Source organism: Podarcis muralis, chromosome 10, assembly GCF_964188315.1.
Source record: "Podarcis muralis chromosome 10, rPodMur119.hap1.1, whole genome shotgun sequence".
Lineage (NCBI taxonomy): Eukaryota > Metazoa > Chordata > Lepidosauria > Squamata > Lacertidae > Podarcis > Podarcis muralis.
In genome coordinates, this window is record NC_135664.1 from 53,741,721 (window position 1) to 53,766,863 (window position 25,143).

General features: G+C 42.3%; 1 protein-coding gene across 2 annotated transcripts in view; it reads right to left on the reverse strand.

The window, feature by feature from the left end:
- The window catches only part of TBXAS1 (thromboxane A synthase 1), a 223,611-nt gene that overhangs the window by 121,673 nt on the left and 76,795 nt on the right, over nucleotides 1–25,143 (reverse strand). For both annotated transcript variants that reach the window (XM_028747108.2, XM_077935048.1), the window contains one exon: nucleotides 5,930–6,026. In XM_028747108.2, coding sequence (XP_028602941.2) covers nucleotides 5,930–6,026 — 97 coding nt within the window. The remainder of the gene's footprint in view (nucleotides 1–5,929; nucleotides 6,027–25,143) is intronic.

Sequence of the window (25,143 nt, forward strand, 5' to 3'; positions counted from 1 at the left end):
ATAGTACCTCAGGTTAAGAACTTTGCTTCAGGATGAGAACAGAAATCGTGCTTCGGCAGTGTGGTGGCAGCAGGAGGCTCCATTAGCTAAAGTGGTGCTTCAGGTCAAGAACAGTTTCAGGTTAAGAACGGACCTCCGGAACAAATTAAATACTTAACCTGAGGTACCACTGTATATTTTAACTGTATAACTTTTAAAAATAAATTTTAAAAATGCATAAATAAGAACGTAAGATGAGCCTGCTGGCAGGCCAATGGTTCATCCACTCTAGCATCCTGTCCTCACAGGTGCCTATGGGAAGCCCACAGGCAGGATTCAAGCACAACAGCACTCTCCTCTTCTGCAGTTTCCAGTAACAGGTATTTAGAAGCATTACTGCCTTTGACCATGGAGTCAGAGCACAGCCATCATGGCAAATATAACCCAGTGACTCTTGCTATCATTCCTAGCTCTCCTTGGCTGACTATTCAATCATTTAAATGCTCTATAAGGTGTTCTTTCAAAATAATAAAAATCTTCTGTTAATCATAGGAACATAGGAAGCTGCATTATATTTAATCCATCACGATTGTCTGCAATGACAGGCAGAGCTCTCTCCCAGCCTTACCTAGAGATGCCAGGGATTGAACTTGCTCTGCAACTGAGATGTTCCACCACCAAGCTGTGGCCCTCCTTCATTGCCGAGAAATAGAAAGTTCTTCCTGGAAAATCCTGGCTAAGCTCCACAACTTTGCTCCACATGGAATCTGCTCTTCCCTTTTCCTTCCTAACCAACAAATTGCTCTTTCAGGTAGTAAACCAATCAGAATCTTCCGAGAACCCGACCATCCGATTAAACTAAACTGATTTCTTCTGAATAACCTTCCAGCAAACAAGGTATTCTGGCGAGTGCACATTTTATCAGATTAAGGTCATTCTTCTCATGAACACACCAAGGCCTGACTCCCGATTACAGACGGCTTTGATATATATTTTTTAAAAAAACAAACATTTTAGAGAGGTTCACTCTATCTATGAACCGACTAGTAAGCAGAAATCTCATAGAAAACAACTTTAAAAACGAACAACAACAATCAAATATATCTTTGTTCAAAATATATTTGCTAAATGCCATGGAATTTTTCTGAGGAAGGAAAGGGTCAAAGAGTTCCAATAAGGGTATTCTCCACTTTTAATATCCTGGCTCCTTTGAGCCACCCCAAACCCAGATCCCTTCACCCAGCACATCCTAGCTCCCCTCACACACAAATCACCTCCAACTGTCCCCATAAGCAAAGATGGGTCCTCTTCCCTAGTCCTTGTACATGATAGATCACTGTCCTTATTCCATCCTTATTTTGCCCTTTGGGGATACCTTGTTAGTGTTGTCATAGTGCTTAGTATAGTGGTACCTCTGGATGTGAACGGGATCCATTCCGGAGCCCCGTTCCCATCCTGAAGCAAACGCAACCTGTGTCTGCACATCTGGCAATTCGCAGCTTCCGCGCATGTGCATGACATCATTTTGAGTGTCTGCACATGCGTGAGCGGCGAAACCCGGAAGTAACGAGCTCCATTACTTCCAGGTCGCCGTGGAGCGCAACCCAAAAAGGCTTAACCTGAAGCAACTTCAACCCAAGGTATGACTGTATAGTCATTTCCCTCAGGGTCTCTAGAAATCAAAGGTAGGGTGTGGGTGTGGGTGTACGTGATTGTACACACTTATGCACCTTGTCTATATGCACATATGTGAGCACTAAAGCTCCATACTTTTGGTCCTTAGTATGAAAGGTTTTTAAGTATTTGTAGCCTCTTTTTGGGTGGGTCAGGATCTGCTAGACCTGTCTTTTATTTACATGGATGTGTGTTTGCTTTTTAGGTTTTCATCAATTGTGTTTATTGCAATTGGTCTTATTATTTCAATGAGGTTTGTAAGTCACTTTTACTTGAATGTGCAAAGCGAATAAATAGTAACAACAACAAGAACAACAATGTGCACAGCCAGTCATTTCACAGGCTGCAGCTGCTGAGGCATGTTTTGAGCTTTCGAAAGCCTATTTTAGGACAATTATATTTTCCTAGCATATCATTATCAAAAGAACTTGCACTGTAAACTAGTGGGAGGCAGGGCTATTTAGGAATGAACGGATACAACAGGCAGAGTACGGTGATGCAGCTAAGCAATTTTACTTCGAAATGTGGTATGCTAGTTCTGCATACCTTCTGTGGGGGGCCCTCCTGCTATGTAGGGCCCTGGACTTCTGCCCCAAAGGCCTGGTCTGACAGCACCACTAATGGAGTGGAGCCTTGAGCAATAAGTAACAAGGATGCTGTGGTCCTTGGTTTTCAAGACCCATTTCAGTGGCTGGGATGTTTTAGTCCTGCCTCTTAAAACAAAGTCATGAGTTTTAGATTTTATTCTGTTTTAGTTTTATGCTGGTTTTAAAGTATGTGTTATTGTTATAGATTTGGGGGGGGACCCCCTAAACCCTATAAATTAATAAATGACTTGTTTGCAGTACTGAAGGGGAAATTGCAGGCCAGTGGAAAAATATAGGCTAAGCTTCCTTTCCATGCCAGTGCCTCACCTGGGAAAGAGGTGTTTAACTACACCTCAGTTAAAATAGTTGACAGGGTGTTTTTCGTTTTTGTTTTTAAAGAACAACTTCTGCCATGTCATCAATTCTCCAAAGGGTCACAGATACTGGTAGAGCGCCTGGACCCTCCTGGAATCTAGCTACCGCTCGGCTGAGAGTGGGAGTGTGCCCAACCTTTGTTACATTATAAGTTGCTTTGACTTCCATTTTTAGGGGGGAAAGCAATTACTGTATTTTTTGCTCTATAAGACACACCAGACCATAAGACGCACCTAATTTTTGGAAGAGGAAAACAAGAAAAAAAAGATTCTGAATCCCAGAAGCCAGGACAGCAAGCGGGATCGCTGCGCAGCGATCCCGCTTGCTGTCCTGGCTTATGGGATAGCCACACACAGCCTCTCCTGGGCAAGGGGAGCCTTCATCCCCCTGCCCGGGAGAGGCTGCACGCGGCTAAGGCTCCCCCAAGAGCTGCGCTCCCTTTAAAAAGCGTGTGGAGTGTGTGTGCGGCTCTTTAAAGGGAGCACTGAGCAGAGCCTCCTGCCAGCATTCGCACACACATTTCCCCTTACTTTTTAGGAGGGGAAAGGTGCATCTTATAGAGCGAAAAATACAGTAATAAGTTTAAGAAAATATAACAACAACAACAACAACAACAACAACAACAACAACAACAACAACTTAATAAATAAGTTCTATGAAACGGTGTATTTCTAAATGAAAAACATGTATTTTGTGGTTTTATATATTTTTATTTTATTCTGTGAACCGCCCTGAGACCTCCAGGTATAGGACAGAATAATAATAATAATAATAATAATAATAATAATAATAATAACGGAAAGTTTTCTATCCCACTCCTCTTATGGCCAGCAATAGTTAATGCCAGAGTTGGAAGCTGCTGCCAATGTATCCCTAAATATGTCCCCCTAAATTCCTACTGTCACTGCACCCCTAAGGATGTCCCCCCCCCCCCAGTTCATTTATGGAAGCATGAGTTAAACATCAGATCGACAATTTTGTGACTGCTGCTTTAATTGTAAAAACAGCAGCTGCCCTCAATCTCTTTTAGAAAAAGTCCTGGCATAAGAGCAGCAGGGATGTTCCAGGGAATGAGCTGTATTATCATAGCTTTGTGGTCAGCATTTATTCTGAAAAGCCGAATGCTTTATTCTCTCAGTTTCATCAGCATAGCATTAGGGGCAGCAGGGGGGGGGCAGGGGAGAGAGAGGACATGATGGAGTGGTGGTTTCTTAATTTTTTGCACAGTATATTGTACACTTGCAACCAGAATTTCTAAATAAAAGCAGAGAAAGGGCTTGCCCAGAGTAATTTTCAAAGCTTTAGATTCACATTTATTAAAAGCCACATAGAAATACTTCTACTTAATAGCCAGAGTGCGCTTGTCTCTCCCTCCATGTCATTCTCTGCCACACATAGTTATGATTTGTAGACTTTTGCTTGCATTTATACAAAGCAATTGGATGGGGTGTGATGTTCTCTAACGTTGTCATTTTGGGCCAAGCAGGTAATATTAAATGTGAGAGACCAGGCATGCCATTATGCAACTTATTTCTCATGTAGGCCCTTCTAAATTTAAACTATATTCTGGTCCCTCCCTCCAACTTTCCGCTTCATAGATGAAAGAACATCTCCACTGCACACAATGGAGTGAGATAGAGAAACCACAGAGAGAGCTCTCAGAACCAGAAGTGCTATTTCCAGGCAAATTCAGGGCATTTGGGTATGGACTGGATTGCCGGAAGGGAGGGAGGTTGAGTTAGGTGACGGAGACAGCGATTCCGTGTCAATGTCAAGGCAGTTTTAGACATTATTTATTGCTCAGGCAGGAGGGCAGTCAAAGGCTCAGAGTTACGGGCAGAGACGCTTTCTGCTGCTGACTCAACAAAAAGGCTACAGCCCTTCAAACACACAACTCCTTCAGAGCAAAGAATGCGGCAAACTGACTCTGTGGCACACAACATAGTTCCTGTCCTGACAAATTACCAGGGCAGCTGAATCAAAGTTAAATGGCAGGAACAGAACTACAGTGGTGCCCCGCAAGACGAATGCCTCGCAAGACGAAAAACTCGCTAGACGAAAGGGTTTTTCGTTTTTTGAGGTGCTTCGCAAGACGAATTTCCCTATGGGCTTGCTTCGCAAGACGAAAACATCTTGCGAGTTCTTGCGAGTTTGTTTCCTTTTTCTTAAAGCCGCTAAGCCGCTAAGCCGTTAAGCCGCTAATAGCTGCTAAGCCGCTAATAGCCGTGCTTCGCAAGACGAAAAAACCGCAAGACGAAGAGACTTGCGGAACGGATTAATTTCGTCTTGCGAGGCACCACTGTATACTGCATCTTCGAGAAACAAGATGGTGGAAACAAATGTAGGATTCACCCCACTCCCACTAGAAGTCAGGTCTGCCGAAAGTGAGGGCTTGCCCAAACTTCTGCTTGTCTTGCTGCCTTCTCCTGAGGAAACCTGCTCTCTACCACTGAATAAAAAAAACCCATCAGTTGGGTTTCCCGCAGATTGATGTTCACTCTGATTCAGCAGTAAAGAGCACAAATTCCTGGGGAAAGCAGCATGGCCAACAGACCTGGGCTTAGAAAGCACAGAACAAACAGAAAATCTCTCAGCCTCGTGCTTTCTAAACTAGAAGCAAATGGAAGTACAGTGGTACCCCGGGTAACATACGCTTCAGGTTACAGACTCCGCTAACCCAGAAATAGCACCTCGGGTTAAGAACTTTGCTTCAGGGTGAGAACAGAAATCATGCGGCACGGCGGCAGCAGGAGGCCCCATTAGCTAAAGTGGTGCCTCAGGTTAAGAACAGTTTCAGGTTAAGAACGGACCTCCGGAATGAATTAAGTACATGACCAGAGGTACCACTGTATGGATGAGGCCATGCAACCTGATGTCTACTACTGACTGGGAAAAAGCAAGCGCTAATCAGAATCGGCATCAGGGGTTGGCATGGCTTAGCACCTGCCATGGGCCTCAGGGCTCGGTAGAGCCCCACCAGGGTCCTGATCCGTATCACACACATACCATCCCCGTAATGCTAATTGTATAAATGGTGTCTTGTCTAGCTTGGCCCTGAAGCAACCCAGTGCAGTTGCGGATGAGGCACAAATGCTCACTGCTCATGAGCAATTGCTCTGACTTCTTAGCCACTGCATGGTACCAGCTGTGGAGCGTCTCCTGCCCTGGCCCAAATAGTGGCGGGTCAGTGCCAGAGCAGTCCTTACACAGTACTGTGGAGAAACTGCCTCATACTCTGAAAGGCAACCCAATGTACTTTCTTGTTCTTTATAGAAGAACAACAAACCTTAGCATCTGTAAGAAGAGCTACTTACCATTCTGTTAGTAAAGTTTCCGAAATCATCCTTCAAGATATGCTTGATCATCTCTGGCTCAGATACCACAATGTACATACGACGACCCATGTAATACCTGCACATGAGATGGAAAATTGTATTAATAATGAACAGAATTGTGCTTGGCCATCTGTTTAGCTACCATTTCAGACAGGTCCACTCTCCTAACCAATAAGGTAGACTTTCGGAGGGATTTTTAATCTGCCTTACTCAACTGCAGGGCTCTCAATCAGTCAATTATTCAAATATTACTCTATTTCCTCAATAGTTGTCCTGTTTTCAATCCTCCACAAAGGGTTCTCTTTTAGGAACATAGGAAGCTACTGGGCCAGACCACAGGTCCATCTATATCAGTATTTCCTACACTGACTGGCAGCAGCTCTCCAAGGTTTCAAGTAGGGTTTTTCTCCCTGTTCTACCTGGAGATGCCAGAGATGCTGGTTTTTAGAGTGAGGATCAAACCTATCCATTCTTAAGGAAATCAGCCCTGAGTGCTCACTGATCCTGAAGTTGAGGCTCCAATACTTTGGCCACCTCACGAGAAGAGAAGTCTCCCTAGAAAAGACCCTGATGTTGGGAAAGATGGAGGGCACAAGGAGAAGGGGATGACAGAGGACAAGATGGTTGGACAGTGTTCTCAAAGCTACTAGCATGAGTTTGACCAGACTGCAGAAGGCAGTGGAAGACAGGAGTGCCTGGCGTGCTCTGGTCCATGGGGTCACGAAGAGTCGGATTGAACAGTATACCAACTCATGACATAGACAAACACACAAAGGACTCTACTAAATAAACAAGACTTCAACATAGTACAACACCCCCTCCCAAATTCTAGCAAGATTAAAATTAGGACTACATGAGGAAATGCGGCAATAATTTGCACCCAATACACTCTCACACTGCAGTCAGTGGGTGGAAATATTAATCTGCCACAGATGCTCCCTTAGCAGCATTTCAGAGGGATGAAATTAACTTTAACGGACAACATAAAATGAAACTCTTTATGAAAACCTGAATCACATTATGTTTATTTGGATCAAAATGTATTGGAACTAGCAAATTGGTTGCACATTTCCACTCATCGCCCGTAATAGATCTTTCTGAGGACGGTGACAGCCTACAATGAAGTTAAAAGCTATTCTGTTGTACTGTCATAGGATCTTCCGGTGTCATCATGATGAATTCAGTTATTTAACAGGAAGGTGTTGAGCTTGTGGGAGGGAGGGGGGGAATAAGGATGAAAACAGAAAACCCACTGAAGCACAAATGAATTAAAAATATACAGGTGAAATTGCTTTTATGCAAGGTTTGATCTTCATTTGAGGAAAGATGTATTGGGGGAATCCAAAAACATAAGGTAGCAAGCACTCTCTTTCACCTCCAACGATGACTGCTTCTCCAATTTCTCTGTTATGTGCATTTACATTTTCCCTTCCTTAACAGAAAATTAAAAAGCAGCTGAGATGCAGAAAGCGTTTGGGGAGGAAACCCAGACAGAGTCATCATGACCCTGATTTTTTTGGAGAGTGTTTTTTTGGTGATCCCGCCTCCCCTCTGCATCTCCCCCCCCCCCCAATTTGTTTCAGAAGGTTCGGGGATGCTCTTGCAGATTTAGCAGGAGGACAAGGGGAGGGTAGCCTCAGAAGAGAGGGGGGATTGCTGAGAAATGCTTCCCTCCCCTTACTGTCAACTAAGCCACACCACTGGATCCAACTCCAGATGTTCATATATATTTTTTCTGTAATTTCAAATAAGTGTCATTCCAAACCAGTTTGTTGCAGAGTAGTATTCAATTTATTTATTTATTAGTAATCCCCCCAAAAAGTGGGATTTTTCCCCCCAAAGAGCACAACACACTTCTGCTGCAATTAAGAAGTTTTATTTATTCATATCCTGCTCTTCAATTGGCTCATATATACTGATTCTTTCTCTCCCCCCCCCCATATTACTGCCTTTAGGAAACACACCATGTTTCTGTAGGATTGGAACATACAGATTTGAGTGTGAATAAATGACTATACAAAAAGTAAATAATTCCGGATCAATGACTTAATACATAATCACAGTGAAGAAGCTCTTGGGGGAATAAAGACAGAATGTTTCTTAATGATGTTGGACCGGAAGAAGACTATGGTTGACTTTAATTCATAATAATATTAATAAATTAGGGGGTGGTGAGGTGGGCCCCAGCCAGGTGCGCAGGCAAGGTCGGGGCGCAAAATCGGCTAAAAATATGTCTATAAATATGTCTGTAAATAAAAATCTTGATTATTGTCTCATAAGAAAAGGTTTTAAATAGAGGGTGAACTGAATGGGGGGTGGGATGGAGGAGAGGCAGAAAGAAGAGCTAATTTGTCAGCGGCCAGGGGGCGCAACCTGGACAGTTCTGCCGGGGCGCAAGATGACCTGGCTACAGCTCTGATTGCGAAAGGCTTTAATAAAATCTTATTTAAGAAAGCAAAAATAAATAAATAAAAAGGACACACAACATGTTTCATGGCTGAGGGAATATTTTGGGAACCTCCCTCCCTCCCTCTTTCTCTCTCTCTCATCCTAACCATAAAAGCATAGAAAGAGCCTGCTTTATCAGGCCAGTGGCCCATCTATTTCAGCACCCAGTGATTCCACATTGTCATTCCACATACAGAACCAGCCCATCAGCCAGCGAAGAGATTTATCTGAGGTATAACCACGTATAGTCTATATGTCTATAAATATGTCTGTAAATAAAAATCTTGATTATTGTCTCATAAGAAAAGGTTTTAAATAGAGGGTGAACTGAATGGGGGGTGGGATGGAGGAGAGGCAGAAAGAAGAGCTAATTTGTCAGCGGCCAGGGGGCGCAACCTGGACAGTTCTGCCGGGGCGCAAGATGACCTGGCTACAGCTCTGATTGCGAAAGGCTTTAATAAAATCTTATTTAAGAAAGCAAAAATAAATAAATAAAAAGGACACACAACATGTTTCATGGCTGAGGGAATATTTTGGGAACCTCCCTCCCTCCCTCTTTCTCTCTCTCTCATCCTAACCATAAAAGCATAGAAAGAGCCTGCTTTATCAGGCCAGTGGCCCATCTATTTCAGCACCCAGTGATTCCACATTGTCATTCCACATACAGAACCAGCCCATCAGCCAGCGAAGAGATTTATCTGAGGTATAACCACGTATAGTGTGAAACGTAGAAGGGAATGGCTGGTTTGGACACCTGGAACTCTTGGTGGTAGAAGATGCAAGGCCATTGAGATCTGCACTACTGTGGCTGAGATCTATGAAAGACCATGCAGTTAACACGCACACACACACACACGCGCGCACACACACACACGTCAAATTAATTAGTGGTGGTGCAAGGAGGATGCCAAAATTGTTCTGCCCAAAACTGTTGTGATATATAAAAGCAACAGTGTTATACAGAGCTTTAAGTCTAAAAAGCCAGAGGGGCCTATGAGCTCACCAGTTCTTTCTCTTCGGCTCTAGAGGGAGCCAAAGAGATTTTGTTCCCACAAACCAGATTGCTGGGATAGCTTTCTTGCGGGTAAAGCAGGTGAGGGCTGTTCGAGGGCTGTTCGAGGGCTTCAAATAGATGCAGCTTTATCATACAAACTCCCAACTGTCCCTGTTTACCAGGGCGAGTACCAAACAGGTGCTCTGAGCCACACACACACCCCAATATCCTTATACCTGTCCCTCCCTGGGTGACCACTATGCATACTTTTGCCACGTGGTGATCATTCTCAAATTTAGTGCAGATTGCTCCAGCTGTCATTCCTCAAGGCCGAAGTTCCTTCCTCAGGGTCGTCTTGAAGCTAAAACCTCCGCATAAGGAGGGATTATACCTTATGTTTGATGCCAGCACGTGTGAACGAACACACTAATGCCAGGCCCAGCCTGCCAGGCCTCACACAGATGTCTATTTTGAACAGTTAAATAAGCTATTTTAAGGCAATTGTGTTTTTCCTAATATATCTTTAAACAAAAGTTAAAGCAGCCTCCGATGCTTTAAAATTGGTGGCAGGTAGCCAGTGGCAGACTTCATGAGTACAGCAGCCTAGGCCAACCTTGTTCCCCTCCAGTTGTTGTTGGACTACAACTCCCATCAGCTCCAGCGCTGGCTAGGGTTGGCAAGAATAGTGGTCTAACTACATCTGGAAAGCACCAAGCTCGAAAAAGCTGTTGTACATCATACAAAAGACACAGAAGATCTTTAGAAATGTGTGTGATGTGAGGGTGGGGGATGGGGGGAGGTTTGGTATTAGGATTAGGGCGTTGAAATGTATGTCCCTACTATCATCTGTGAAATATTAAAGGGAATGTTATTATTGCAAAAAAATGTGTATGTTTTAATGTTTTCAATAATGTTTCAAAGGTAGCCCAGAGGCTTCAGGCAACGTATTACACCGGATCGCCGGATAAGTAAGGAAATCTCATTTTAATAAAATTTTATTAAGATTTTCCATTTAGTCCCTTTTTTTCTAGAAAATCAGTTGCTGTTTTCATGCAGCAGTGATATTTGCTACAGTTCGGCCTTTCCCAGTTTGTGCTCAACTCAAAAGCTCTTTTCCCAAACCTTTGCTTTTAGGGGGCTTCAGTGGGCTGGAGCTGGGGGTGGACATCTCAGGGGTCAGAACCGAATGTGCCACCCCTGCTAGAGTTCCTGCCTTTTTCTCTCTCCCCTTATTGCAAGCTGATGGAGAGACTGTTCTCTCCATTGACTTGCATCTACTGTCTACATAGGTCTGCAGATGCATGGTATGAAGGTGATTTTTAAAGAAATGGACTCTTCAAGCACCACCTGCTTCCCATGCTTGTGATAAAGAAATATGTTACAGTACACATTAAGACCCTCCCACTTTTTATGACACTTCGCAGTTGCATGTAGCCTGCAGTGGTGTTATAAACAAGGGAGATAACAGTGCTGTGTTCCATGAAATTGCATACAATTGTGACTCACAAATGAAAAGGGCTTCAGCGCAGATTGCACCACAGTGTAAGTGCAGCACACCCACCAAATATAGCCCAACACCCATCGTGTTGACGCAAATAGTTATATATTTTAAATTACATGTCTGCTAATCAGTTGTCATTCTCCAGTAAATTTATCTAATAAGACTTCAAGGGCCAAAAACGCTGTCCACCTCCTCTGTGATGTATTGTGCTTTTACAAAATACATACAGTTTAAATAAGCATTCATCCAACTAGTTATCATTCGTCATTTTCCAATGCAAACCATAATTTCCTTGCATAGACTAGTCTGTGCTACAAATTATAAATTTCTTTTTCTGTGTTGTTCCACAGTTACACTCAAGGGCATCCTGATCAAATTTGCAGATGACACCAAACTGGGAGGGGTGGCTAACACCCCAGAGGACAGGATCACACTTCAAAACGACCTTGACAGATTAGAGAACTGGGCCAAAACAAACAAGATGAATTTTAACAGGGAGAAATGTAAAGTATTGCACTTGGGCAAAAAAAAATGAGAGGCACAAATACAAGATGGGTGACACCTGGCTTGAGAGCAGTACATGTGAAAAGGATCTAGGAGTCTTGGTTGACCACAAACTTGACATGAGCCAACAGTGTGACGCGGCAGCTAAAAAAGCCAATGCAATTCTGGGCCTCATCAATAGGAGTATAGCATCTAGATCAAGGGAAGTAATAGTGCCACTGTATTCTGCTCTGGTCAGACCTCACCTGGAGTACTGTGTCCAGTTCTGGGCACCACAGTTCAAGAAGGACACTGACAAACTGGAACGTGTCCAGAGGAGGGCAACCAAAATGGTCAAAGGCCTGGAAATGATGCCTTATGAGGAACGGCTAAGGGAGCTGGGCATGTTTAGCCTGGAGAAGAGGAGGTTAAGGGGTGATATGATAGCCATGTTCAAATATATAAAAGGATGTCACATAGAGGAGGGAGAAAGGCTGTTTTCTGCTGCTCCAGAGAAGCGGACACGGAGCAATGGATCCAAACTACAAGAAAGAAGATTCCACCTAAACATTAGGAAGAACTTCCTGACAGTAAGAGCTGTTCGACAGTGGAATTTGCTGCCAAGGAGTGTGGTGGAGTCTCCTTCTTTGGAGGTCTTTAAGCAGAGGCTTGACAACCATATGTCAGGAGTGCTCTGATGGTGTTTCCTGCTTGGCAGGGGGTTGGACTCGATGGCCCTTGTGGTCTCTTCCAACTCTATGATTCTATGATTCTATGATACACAATCCAGTGTATTTGATTATGCTAATAATAATCATAGTAACAATTAGCATTTGTATATAGGGTGTTTAAAACTCTATATGCAAATTGTTTTAGCAAGTGAGGGGCAGACATTGTAACGCAATGCACTGCCAAAGGCCACTTATTAGGAATGTGGTAAAAATATGAATTGGGTGCTTCCTTATCCACAGATCAGCCTCTTCATTGCACTACTACACAAAGTTTCCTTTGCATATTGTGTAAGGTTTTGGATATTTTTCCTGCCTCTGGTGTGCGTAAAGGGCATTGACCATTTTGCAATCAATCACTTTTTAAACAACCATCTCCCTTTTGCATTAGATTGTGACTCACCTGTGCTAGGTCCATAACTTGCAAGCAATGGCCTTTCTAACATCTCCTGTCATTCATCAACACACCATTAGAGGCCAAAGCTTGAGACAATGTACATTAACACAGTAGGATGGTCTCCATTCAGATTTTGCTTCGCTTCACAGGACAAGTACTACATAAAGGGCTGTTTTTGTTCAATATGGCATCTGTGTGGGAAAACACCTGTGCCCCATTCACTCTGTTTACAGCCGGTCCATCAACTTGCAGAAGGCTTTGATCTGCCTATCTGTTATCAGCTCTATGCCGAATTCAAACACATTGCTTGGAACGTAATGGAAAGAAAAACGGGGAGGGGGATGCAGAGGGGGGTTGAAAACAAGGCTTTGCTTTATTTCTTTAGTAGATGCCTGGTAAAGCCAAGCAGAGATCATCTGAAAATCCAAATGCAATGGAAAATGATATTATCTTTTATCTGGCTAAGAGAGAAGGAAACTACACTGAGAAAAGCAAGGGTGGGTGTCTATTAAAAGACCGCGGGATATAAACATGCTGAAGGAAAATGCTACTTTCTTAAGTGTCATTCATCTCTAAAGAATACAGAGGAACAACCTAAGCCATTCTGTTCCCTATTTTTAGATACGTTCATTGACAGCAGGTAGGTAAAAAACACAGAGAAAGTAAAGCACAAATGTTTACTCATTTAAAAATAGACACCAGGCCTTCACCACTTGCTTAATTATTTCAGGGGTCAGCAAAATGACCTGCTGCAAATAAAACCCAGGTCCACTTGCAATGCATAATGTTGACTCTTTGGCACAAAAGTAGCGTGTGACGCACAGCCCAGATGCACTTTTTACAAAAACAGCGGTTCCGAACCTGAGGTGTTTGTGTGCATCTTAAAAAGAACAGCACAGTTGCATGCTTATTTTTATGTCAGTATTTGCATTCTCCAGTAGGTTTCCAAGATTATTACATAGACAAAGACTCCGTTTCAGAATTCAGAAGGTGGGGTTGGGGGCAGAAAGGTTTTCTTAGCAAAGGATAAAGGGCTGTTCTTGGATACATTCAAAATTAGACTGAAAAGAGGAAGTGTATTTTAAGGGCACTCGCTATTATTTTTAGTAACTCTTAATAAATATAGCAACATTAAGCAACAAAAGCTGCTCGCCTCCTTTTTTTAAAGTGAAGTGCACTGTATCTTTGGTATGTCTATCTAACACCTAGTGTCATCCAATTGTTCGTAATGATAGTTAACTCAGTGTAAAATACATGTGGGTTGCTCTAGCTCACCTGGTTTATCACATTTCTGTGTTTGCATCTAAAACAGGGATGAAGAGGGATCCAGTCTTTACATAAAGTAAGAATTTGGGGGGTAAGGAGTGCAAGACACCCCCTACCCCCTCCTTGCCTGACTCTACGGCTTTAAGCAATCTTCTCCCAGCCCATCTTGCTTCCAGTATTAGAGCCAGATTTTGGGAGGGGGGACTGCTTCAAGGAACAGAGTGCAGTAGGACATGGCAGAGAAGGCGGCACTCCTCATTTTCCATACACCCTTTGCACATAAAAATTAGACCTCCTCAACCCTACTTTATATACAAAAGGGTCAACACATTAACAGCTGCCCTGTCACGTCTAGTTTGGTCTTTGGTGTGTAGAAACACTAAGCTGGCCAGAAAATATAGGTGCTTGTCACCTTGTCAACAAGATGGCGTCCTAGCACCTGTGTGCTACAGTGATATGGACAACTGGGGCGCCATGTTTTAATCACGCCTTACATCATACTCCTTGGAATGGGAAACTCTACATAAACCTTCCAGCATTTCCTCTGGGACTCATTTCGAGGTTTGCTAGATCAATCTGTTATCTTTTATTTGGATGATGTCATCATACTTTCTGGCATTTCAGGGACCAATGAGCTCCACGCCTGTCAGATCTATTAGGAAAAACAACAACCGAAGAAAGCTCTGCCATGTAATAGCATGTTAAAGTATGAATTTCCATGCAAGGCCATTGTATGCTTGGGCGGTTTGCCTGTCCAGAGAAGCCAACCTGGGCCAGATGCAAAGGAGAACAGAGTTCCTGCCTCTTCTATACAGCTGTCAAGGATGCAGGAACCCTGTCCTCTTTCGCACCAGGAACATTTACTTTTTAAAGAGGTTTTAGTACCTCCTCCAGCCCTTCCCTCTCTTTTGTTCTGTTAGCGGCTGCTGCAATCCTGAATGCATTTGATATCTCAGGAGCCAGAGCTTAGCATTTGAAGAATATTAAAATAGCCAGATTGCAAATCGAGAAACGGCAAATGGCATGCAGCAGACTATTTAGGACATACGTACCCTTGCCCCTCATTTTGTAATGAACAAAAAACGGCATTCTCATAAAAGCCTTTTTTTCTGCAGTATGATGCCCATGCAGCTTGATACTATGCATGCTTAAGTCCCACTAAGATAAAGAGGGCTTTCTCCAAAGTAAGAATGCATAAAACTGAATGTATGGTTATTTAGGACCAGATGACCTCCCCAGGTTTAACCATGTCGGCTTACTAGCGTTCATATGTTAGATTTGGACATACTATATAGAAACAGTAACGACCGGGGAAAATCTGGGAAAATAATAATCCCATTTATCCAGTCCTCTCTCCTGTTCTTTTCCTTCCTGGTAATGAAACCAGACAAGGCTGCAACAACAGTTTTACATGAGATTACACACAGGCAGCTATTCTTTCAACTCCCCACTGTAAATGTCACACTCAAGTGTTCCATACACTATATGCATCAGCAAACTTTTCACTACATCATTTCCTCCATAAACTCTAGCCTTGAAAGTGCTGTCTACTCTACTGTAAAAAAAGGAAAAAAGAAAAAGATAGTCTCTATGCCATTCCACATCCCCATACTGTACAAAAAACATTCTTAGCATGAGCTGCATAAAAAGCATTGAGAAAAGAGAAGTTTAAGGAGTTTAAGTACAGGGCATTGCTAAAGCAAATCTTCAATAAATGCTACATTTACAGTTTCTCCAAAAACAGTTTCCCCAAAAGAGTCTTAAAAAAATAAAAAACCCTGCTTCTCTTAAGGGTCAGCAAGCAACCGCCTGGCGTATGAGAGCTGCTAATTCAAGGACGCTGACGCACAGAGGCCTTTAATTGTTACTCTTCTGTAAGCTTCATGCAGAAATGCAACTGACTTTCCACTCTTTGGTGGGTTAAGTGTTGCTGTTTTTTATGTGTATATCCCATATGTTCCAAGTAGCTGTGTGGGCAGGAAAGCAAAATTGCACTGAAACGTGCCATTTTAACAATGTGTTTGGGTTTGTAAAATCACTTTTAAAATTTGCACTAGAATGTCTTTTTTTTAATGCTATTGCGTAAATATTTAAATATTTTTTATTTTATGTAAGCCACACTGGGCTGTAAGTTTCACACTTGGTCATTTCAGCTCATACATCCGCAACACAAGTGTCTCCAATGCTTTTTTCCCTAAAAATAAAATGAAATAAAGGTTTAGGGGGTTCTCTCATTTTCCTATTCATATTGAAATACTGCCCCTCAATGAGGCCAAACTAAGATTCACAAAATGTTTAGGGATATGCGTACACACACACCCCAAAAAAAGCACTGACCCTACTTCATGTTCTCTGCTTTTAGAAGCAGAAGAGGATGAGCAAAAGAGGGAGGCCTGTCTGGCCTTTGGGAAAGCAGTGGAAAAAAACCTCAGCAAAATCTTTTGAACCCTGGGGCTGGTTTTATTTTATTTTTAAATATATAATTCTTTTATAATGATGCTGCTTTCAATTTGTTTTTCTACTAATTTTATATGTGCCCTCCTTGGTTGCACTTTTTTATTCTGTTGTATTTTCTCCGTGTTGTTATTGTTGTTTATCCACAAGCCACTTGGGGGTCCTTTATGTTATTTATTTTTATTTCATAAACTTTATATACTGCTTGACTGTAAAAAACCTCAAAGTGGTTAAATAACCCCAAAGTGGTTTCACAAACCCAGTATGCTTGCTGAAGAAGGCTATTATTGTTATTTTATTTAACAATAATAGGTGCTATATTAATAGAGGTTGTTTAATTAAATTACAAAATAATAAACATAGTTTCCCTCAATGTGCATACTGGGTTGTTGAGTCAAGAGTTATAAATCAAGCTGATTTATAGTAGAGAGCCAGTGTGGTGTAGTGGTTAAGAGCGGTAGTAGTAGAGCGGTAGTCACATAATCTGGGTAACCGGGTTCGCGTCTCCGCTCCTCCACATGCAGCTGCTGGGTGACCTTGGGCCAGTCACACTTCTTTGAAGTCTCTCAGCCCCACTCACCTCACAGAGTGTTTGTTGTGGGGGAGGAAGGGAAAGGAGATTGTTAGCCACTTTGAGACTCCTGAAGGGGAGTGAAAGGCGGGATATCAAATCCAAACTCTTCTGTATACAAGTAGTGAATTAATAGTAGTAAATTGTATATTACTTGTAAAGCATATGCTGTACATGCAAAAAAAAAACCAGTTTCAATCCCTCACATCTCCAGTTAAGGCATCAGGTGGTGCAAAATACACATCTCTGACTGGCAACCTGGAAAGGCACTGCCAGTCAGAGTAGCCAATATGAGGTACATTGGACACAAAGTCCAACAGGACTTTCCTGTGTTCCTATTACTCAAACACCTCCACACATAAAATCTATGCAGATGTGAAAAGCCCCTACTCTTCCACCCGTTTTCACATTCAAGTTTCTATACATGACGTGGGAGTTTTTGAGAAACCAGGACTGTCCCTCCACAATATGGAGAGTACCAAAACCACGTATGAACTGGCCAATATTCCTTAACACCCCAGACTGATTTTGTGAATTGTTTCTGGGGGACTGTCAAAAAGCTAACCTCTACAACACAGCTGAAAAATGTTTATTGGGATAAAACTATGAAATGCGCCTCTATCAGTGACAGGTTCAGAGGATGTGGGGCCTTAGGATCCCAAGGTTATATATATATTGGCTTCTTTTCAGCCTAACAAGTTGACATGATTACATGTGAGCATTTGTCATATATGGCTGCTGATGATTAGCTGAAGCAGTATTTCATTTCATTAACACACCATGAAAGCTGTTAATAGGATTGTGCTTCTTTACTACTCCATTTGGACAGGAATGTGATCCTAATAAGATACGAGGTCAGCTCCCCTGCTTGGGAGAGAATGAAACTGTCTGCAGTACTTTATCTTGGCAAACACTGGCAAGCAGAGGGTTTCTAAATGCTTTTCCCACCAAGCTGCCATTGTATTTGCCCACATTTTATTACCCATGCTTCGGCTGTGACATTTTCACTCAGTTGAACCGGAGTTTGTTTTGTCTGCATTTTTTAAAACATAGTGTATGCCTGACTGACCTCTCTGTGATGTCGTGGCTGACATTCCTTGAGTGGTTCAGCCCATTACTATTATCGGCTTCTCAGTGGAACTGGGAATACAGAGCCATGTTTTTTCAAGCTGCTATGAAGCTGCGCTCCCCTTTTAAAATTTCCAGAGGGGCAGCCGTGTCTATTGCAGCAAACATGGCAAAGAGCCCTGTGGCACCTTAAAGACTAACACATTTATTATGGTGTAAGTTTTCCTAGGATACAGTCCACTTCATCTGATGCACCTCCTTTTACAGTTACAAAATCTTCTCTGTGAATTCTCTACTCTTAGAAAAACGTAACTTGGGTCAACTATATAACAGTACCTTACATTTCTGCATGGATGAAATTTCTTTGAAACAATGAGTTTCCCCCCCTGAGGATTTGATAATGATGGGGCTAAACAGAGCAAGGCATTCATTGTCTCAGAGTTAGGGATGTAGAACCTCAAAACAAACAGTATTTATAAAATGAAACCTCCCCTCTATTACTGATAGAATTCAAATTATAGGTTTAAAATGACAAAACATTAAATCTTCCCAAATATGAGGGTGCTTTAATATTATGTAGGTTCAGTGATTTACTTTCTGAACTGTTCCAAGGAAAATTTTAGGGTACCCCTTCTGAAATATGCATGTGTCCTTGCGGAATTGGAGAAGCCTAGTCTACCACACGTCTTGATATTCTGTTGTATGCAGAGACAGAATACAAAAGTCAAAATTTTGTGACTTAAGGAAATGCTTGAATGAGTATATTTGTCATGAACAGGCAGGGTTTTGGGGAGGAGGAAGAGGATCCCGGTGAGGGGTGCAGCTGGGAGTGGGTCACATGGGAGCAAGCTGGAGATGGGGAAGGAGAGGTTGTTGTAGACAATACTCACAGGGTGACAGAGGAGGATGGCAGGGCAGGGGCTAGTGCACAGGAAGCCAAGCAGCGGGACCCCTCACCAGAGAGGACTCCGTCCCATGAACACGGCAGGTCCTAAGGCATAGGGAACAGCGGGCAGAGCACTCCCCAAAGCAGAGGCAGGTCAGGGCCTGCAGCCTGGTTCACTAGCTGGCCAGGTGGGGAAGGAGGCATGTGACTCCTCAGCTGGGGCAAGCTGAGAGCAGGTGAGGGTCACCTGCCTCATCAAGCCCAGATGCTGCAATCAGCAGTCACAGTTATAAGGTAGCAGCAGAGCTGAGGTACTATGTCTGCTCAGTTGCCCATGTTGAGGGACCTCACCTGGGATTCTCCTTGGGTTTTGAGATTTGCTGCTGAACTACTATTTTGGTTTACTTGGACCACATGGATTGGCTTCTGGACTTGGAACTTCGTCTTGGCCCCCTGTCTGCCAGGTCAGGACAATATTGGACATTTTATTTCTGCAGAAGGAAACACTCTTCACACATTTTGTGTAAGGGCGCACACAGTCTACAGTACACATGTACAATGATCAATGAATATAATCAAGATAGAGGGGGGTTTTCAGCCGGAACTCACCAAACCTCTCAAGTGGGCACCATTGCCATTATAAGAAAACAAGGGAGGCGATCATGGTGAGTTCTGGCACCTCTTTTTCTAGAAAAGTAACACTGAACATGAACATTCTCAGCTTCCAGTTTTTGTGCTTCCACTCCACATGAGGACAACTACTTCTCCTGGCACATCTCCCCCCTCACCCCTTACACAGCTTCTTCAGCTGGGCTCATAGCTGTCCATTAGGTTGCCAACTAACATTTGTCTGCATGGCCTTTTATTTAATCTCTTACCCAATTGGCAGATTTTTGTTTTGTTTGTTGATGCAGACAGAACTTTAAAGAGAGTTGTGTTCTCCCTCAATATCTCCAGCCCACGTGAAAAAAAAAGACATGAAAATAGATTACATTGACCCTGCTGGTGTCCAACACTCCCCTAGGGCATATGCTCACTCACTTTGACACAGTCTCTCTCATGCTTAGCCTGTTTACACATAATTCTAAATTATACAAACTCTCACTGTTTTCTGGAAGAAAACACTATTATATATCTGATCCCAAGACAAATGAAGAAAGGCCAGAGATGGGAGCGATCAAGAGACCACTGTTCTATGAATTTTCAGTTTGTTTCCATTCGCTCTCATAAATTGATTATTTGTTTCTCTTACGTTGGTTGAACATTTTGTTGCTCCTGCTTCAAACAATGTCAGCCCTTGTTATTGGAGTGCTAACCAGCCTGAACTGGTCAAATTGTGCTGAGTTGAGGGGCAGATACTGGGATCTCAAAAGCCAGCCAGCTCCAGAATCTGTCCTATGGCACCCCAAACCCTCTGGACCATCCTGGTTCCATCTGGGCCTGTCCCTGCCCTCACAGCCCACAATCCAAGGAGGCCGGGGTGGGTGGAGGTTGAAAATCAAAAGTTGTTAGCCCTATTTTGGTGGAATGGGTAGGCTCCTGTCCTGGTCAAATACAGTGTGGCATTGTCCCTCTCATTCCATCAACTATTATTATTATTATTATTAGGCTGAATTAGCATTCTATGGTTTTTTAAGTGTGTTTGTGGGAGGGGGTTATTGGTTAGTTTTTGTTTTATTATGCATTTTGAGTATTGGGTGCTGGTTATCACAAGTGGGGAATAACTGTTGGACCCAAATCCTGGGATCTGCTTTAGGTTAAGCATTGGAATCCCGGCAGTTTCTCACTGCTTGGAGATTGGGGTGTGTGCAACAATGCTGCTATATCAAGAAAGAAACCCAAGGGCGACGAATAAGCAGAAGAATAAAGGGACGGAAGAATCGCATTGCTGGCTCAAACCCAAGACCATCTAGGATTCTGCTTCCAACAGCAACTTGCCAGACATCTCTGACAGTTCATAGGCAGGGCATAAAGGTGAACAACCCCCTGTTTGTCCCTGGCATCTGGTATTCAGAGTATGCTGCCTCTGTACAGAGAGATTCCATAAAGCTAATACAGATATATATATATTTAAAAACCCTCTCTAAAGCTACGTTATTAAGGTCATCTGCAGGGTGACAGAAAGTAGAAGATGAAGGGATTACGGCTCAGTCTTCTGGGAACCTGCACACAAGTCTCTGCCTGAAACTCATTTAGTAGTTCCAAGACTAAGAGACCTGTGGCTCTGTACAGGATAGGTCTGAGATCTGCAAAGAACGGCAAGATTTCTTGGCCAACATTGACATGATGTAGGAGAGACCCAATTAGCTTTTGTTTTGTTTTGTTTAAAAACAATTTATACTTATAACAGTTGCAGAGAGGAGGACCCTCCCCAATGGGGGAGAGGGAGTTAATTCTTTCCCTCATTCCCCCAAAGTCAATCTTTGCCTTTGTCTCACACACATTTAACTTTGCAGCTTTACGGGAGAGAGAGAAATACAGGTTAAACAGGTATCTTATTTTCCCCCAACAGTTGAGTGGGGGGGGCAATTTCCATCTGGAGGGGGCATTCAGCTGCTCTGAAGGATAACTAAATAAAAGACAGCTGATCACATTAAGCTTGGTCCAAGGTTCTACAAGCAAAAGAGTGATTTGACCATCTTGTTCCCTGAATAATAACATAGCAACCCAATTTTTAAACTGGTGGATTTTCAAAAGTAGACATAGCATAAGGCCTGCTTTTTGAAGAGCAGGTGCAGGAACTATCTGTTAAAAGGTTTACTGGTTTTCTTTGTTTTTAATAATGATAGTTCTATATATATATTTAATAAAGATAGTTTTATGTATATATTTGCTTTCAACTGTGGATTTTAACATTGTTTATTATCTTCGATTTTACTGTACAGATTTTTCAATCAAGCAGTTTTGAAGTCTTCTAAATAAATAAAACTTGGTGATTTGAGGAAGGGCTGTGCTTCAGTGGGAGAAGGTCCCGGGTTCAAAGCCCAACATCTCCCAGATAGGGCTGGGAGAATCCCTTACCTGAAACCCTTGAGAGTCACTGCCAGTCAGTGTAGACGACAGTGTCTGACTCAGTATAAAGCATCTTCCTATGTTCCCAGAGGCATGTGCTAGACCCAGACCATTTAGGGCTATACATTACCACTGCTTTCATGTTTCACATCCCAACTCTCTGCATGTGTCCATTGCCTTTTCTGTATCATTGGACTTCAATTTACTTGTAGCCAAGTGAAGTGAAAGCACATTAATGGATGCTACTGTGCTAAAGCTAAAGCTCAGACCTACCAAACACACAAAGGACAGTGCTCATAGCATCAAGCTATAATTACACAACCCTAAAAGGTGATTTAATCCTCCCTCTCCCAGCAAAGAGAGAGGAAAAGGTGAAGGGATATTTCTTCGTTTAGCTAATACAATGCAGCTGCACAAAATTGATTCTGGGACCAGAAAGATTTGGGCAGAGGGGGGAGTGAAATCTAAAACCTATATATGAGCAGGAAAACAACCCTATAAAGTAGTAATGAAGAAATTTATTGACATACATAAAAAAATGGAATGTTATTTCTAAAACGTCAGTTGAACTTATTGTATTCAGCTCAGCGCAATGTGGATATTACAATGAAGAGATGCTTTCTAAAAATAATAATAATAAACCCCCAATCCACAACAGATGTTAAAGGAGCCATTTCCCCCCATAGCAAGAAAACATTAACATGAAGAACAGCCCCTGTTGCCTTGTGAGATGCAATTAGTTGTGGGTGATCTCCTTTTGGAGATAACATGCACTGTTCGTTTCAGTTCGAAGGCTGAGTGATCCTCTTTTCAAAAGGTCAAGCAGCTGATTATTTGGAGGGGGGATTCTTAGATCCTACTCTCTTAACTTTAATTTCCCACATGGCAGGGAGTTGTTAAGAGGTTTTTGTATCAGTTTCAATACAAAATTTCCGAAGCAGTGTACAATATAAAAAAAAGGCCCCATAACAATCAAATCATGAGAGAGCACAAGTATCCTAAAATAATTAAGAACGAAAAATGCAATAAAAAAAAGCAAAGGCCCTCAACACCATGAACATAGCAGCAAAGACACGCATATAAGCAAGCAAAAGGGAGGTCTTAACCTGCTCAGAAAAGGATAGCAGAGTGGGAACTCTAGAAACCTTTGGCAGGAGGGTGTTCAGAATGCCAGGTTTACACCTGAAAAGGCCCTGTGTCTCCTGGGAGCTACCTGGACCTCTATCCAAAATGGCGCCAAGTCACTTGCGCAAGGATTTCTGGCTGTGCATTAGAATTTTCTCTTCTCCTCCTGCCATGCCCCTCCCCATAAATTTATTTGCATGTATTTCTGTCTATTTTCAAGATATTGTATTTCTTGAATTTGATTGGCATTTACCTTTTGTATCCCTTTTTAAAAATTCTGCTTCTTTTACTTATATGTATGCTACAGATCACAGTTTTGACGTGTCCCAAACCACTGAAGTTGTCATTAATCTTTAAAAAAAACAACCAGGAGCCTCTCTGTAGTAAAAAAATTATTAATAATAATATCCAGGGGTCTAATTTCCAATAAAGATTTAAATTTGTGTACTCCCCGTTGTATTCTGGTGATAAGAGGCACTGTCCAATATATTAAGAAGACCATTCTCTAAGTTGTTAACCTGATTAATCAGACCTTCTATGATTAATAAATCCAATATGACATAATTTTTATTCCTTGCTGAAATATGTGTACAGTTTCTTAGTTCTGGATTGGCTATGCATCAAGCATCAAAATAAATGTGTTCATGTAATACGTTGTAGAAGGATGTTTTAAAAGAGGGCGGCGTGCATGGGGTGTGCGGTAGGTGAGACGTTCTGTTTTTATCAAAATAATAAATAAGAACAAGATTTAAGTCACCACCTATCACCACTTTCGCCTTACTGAAATGAGCGCAGTAATGTAAAAGTTTCATCCAGAAATTGTTCTTGTTGGATATTAGGTACATAAATAGAGCATAATGTCAGCCAGGAGTTATCTTGCAGATCTTTGAGGAAGATAAATCTTCCATTAGCTGGACCACTGCTTCTGACCCGTCAAGCTATATTTTATAGTCACCCAACAACACACACAAAAAACAGACAGAATCACACATAGGAAAATGCCTCAGATTAGACCATTTGTTCATCAGTACTGACTCCTCTGGCAGCCACTCTCCAAGGACACAGATCACATCACCTGTCTCCTAATCTCCTTTTAACAGGAGATGCCAGAGACTGAACCTGCATCCAAGGCATGTGCTTGACCACTGAGCTATGCTCCCTCACCATATGCAATTACATGAGTTGAACAGTGAATATCTTCCCCCACTTTCTACTGAAACCTTCCATATAAGATTTTCAAGCACACTCTGAGAACTGAAGGGGGGGGTGTTCGTTTCCGAAAAGGGGGAGCAGCTATTGTGACCTACGAAACCATGATTGAAATAATCCTCTCAAGACCTGAGGGCTTTCAGAATAGAAGGCATATATTGTTTTGACGTGAATGAAGGTGCAAAGTTGCTTTGACATCCTGCTGTCAAGGAAACCAGTCCACACAAAAAGAAAACAATTGTGATGGTATCAGTCAAATGATTCAAGTGACCTTAGGAGCATAATAATACAGCCTCCAGTTTCAAATATCTATATTCATCCTGGGGGTGGGGGGGTGGGAATAAAGGTATTTGCTCTCCGTATTCATTTGGAAGCCATTTTCAATCGGGAATGTGTAAAGCACTGTATCTCCTCCAAGACTGTCAGGTCAAACTCGAAGTCAAACTATACGTACGATGCTTCCACATACTTGCATTCATTCCTTGCCTTCATAAGAATCGAGTAGGAGAGGATGGCGGATGATGCTCAGCCGTTTTTCAGGCATAATACTGCATGCGCACATAGATGTGTGTGCACTCTGCAAAAACAGCCACCACCAGTAGTCCAACAATAAAATTTAAAATGTAAATGCTTTTGTTTACATGTCATTAGGTTACATTGCATGTTCAGCTGCTCAGGATTTCAGTATAGAGCTGGTATATATGTTAGGGTTGCCATATTGCAAGAAGTAAAAATCCAGACACAAAAATTGTTGAGCTTTTCTGGAAAAATCTCAACTCTTCCGATACGGGCTGCCATACATCCCAGACATTTTTGCTGCTTTTCGAAATATATGTTGTACCTACTGCAGGGATCTGTACCCCCATAGTGAGTTTGCACCGTCCAACTGTATTATTAATATTTATTGATTTTGACAAGTTATGTACCACTTAATTGCAATCATCTCTGCTGTAGTGATCCTTTTAGTTTTCAGTACAGTTCTGTGGATCCTGAACACGTGATGCTCAAAGAGTGCGATGAAAGAAGGTGTATGGCCTAGGTTTAAAATGCC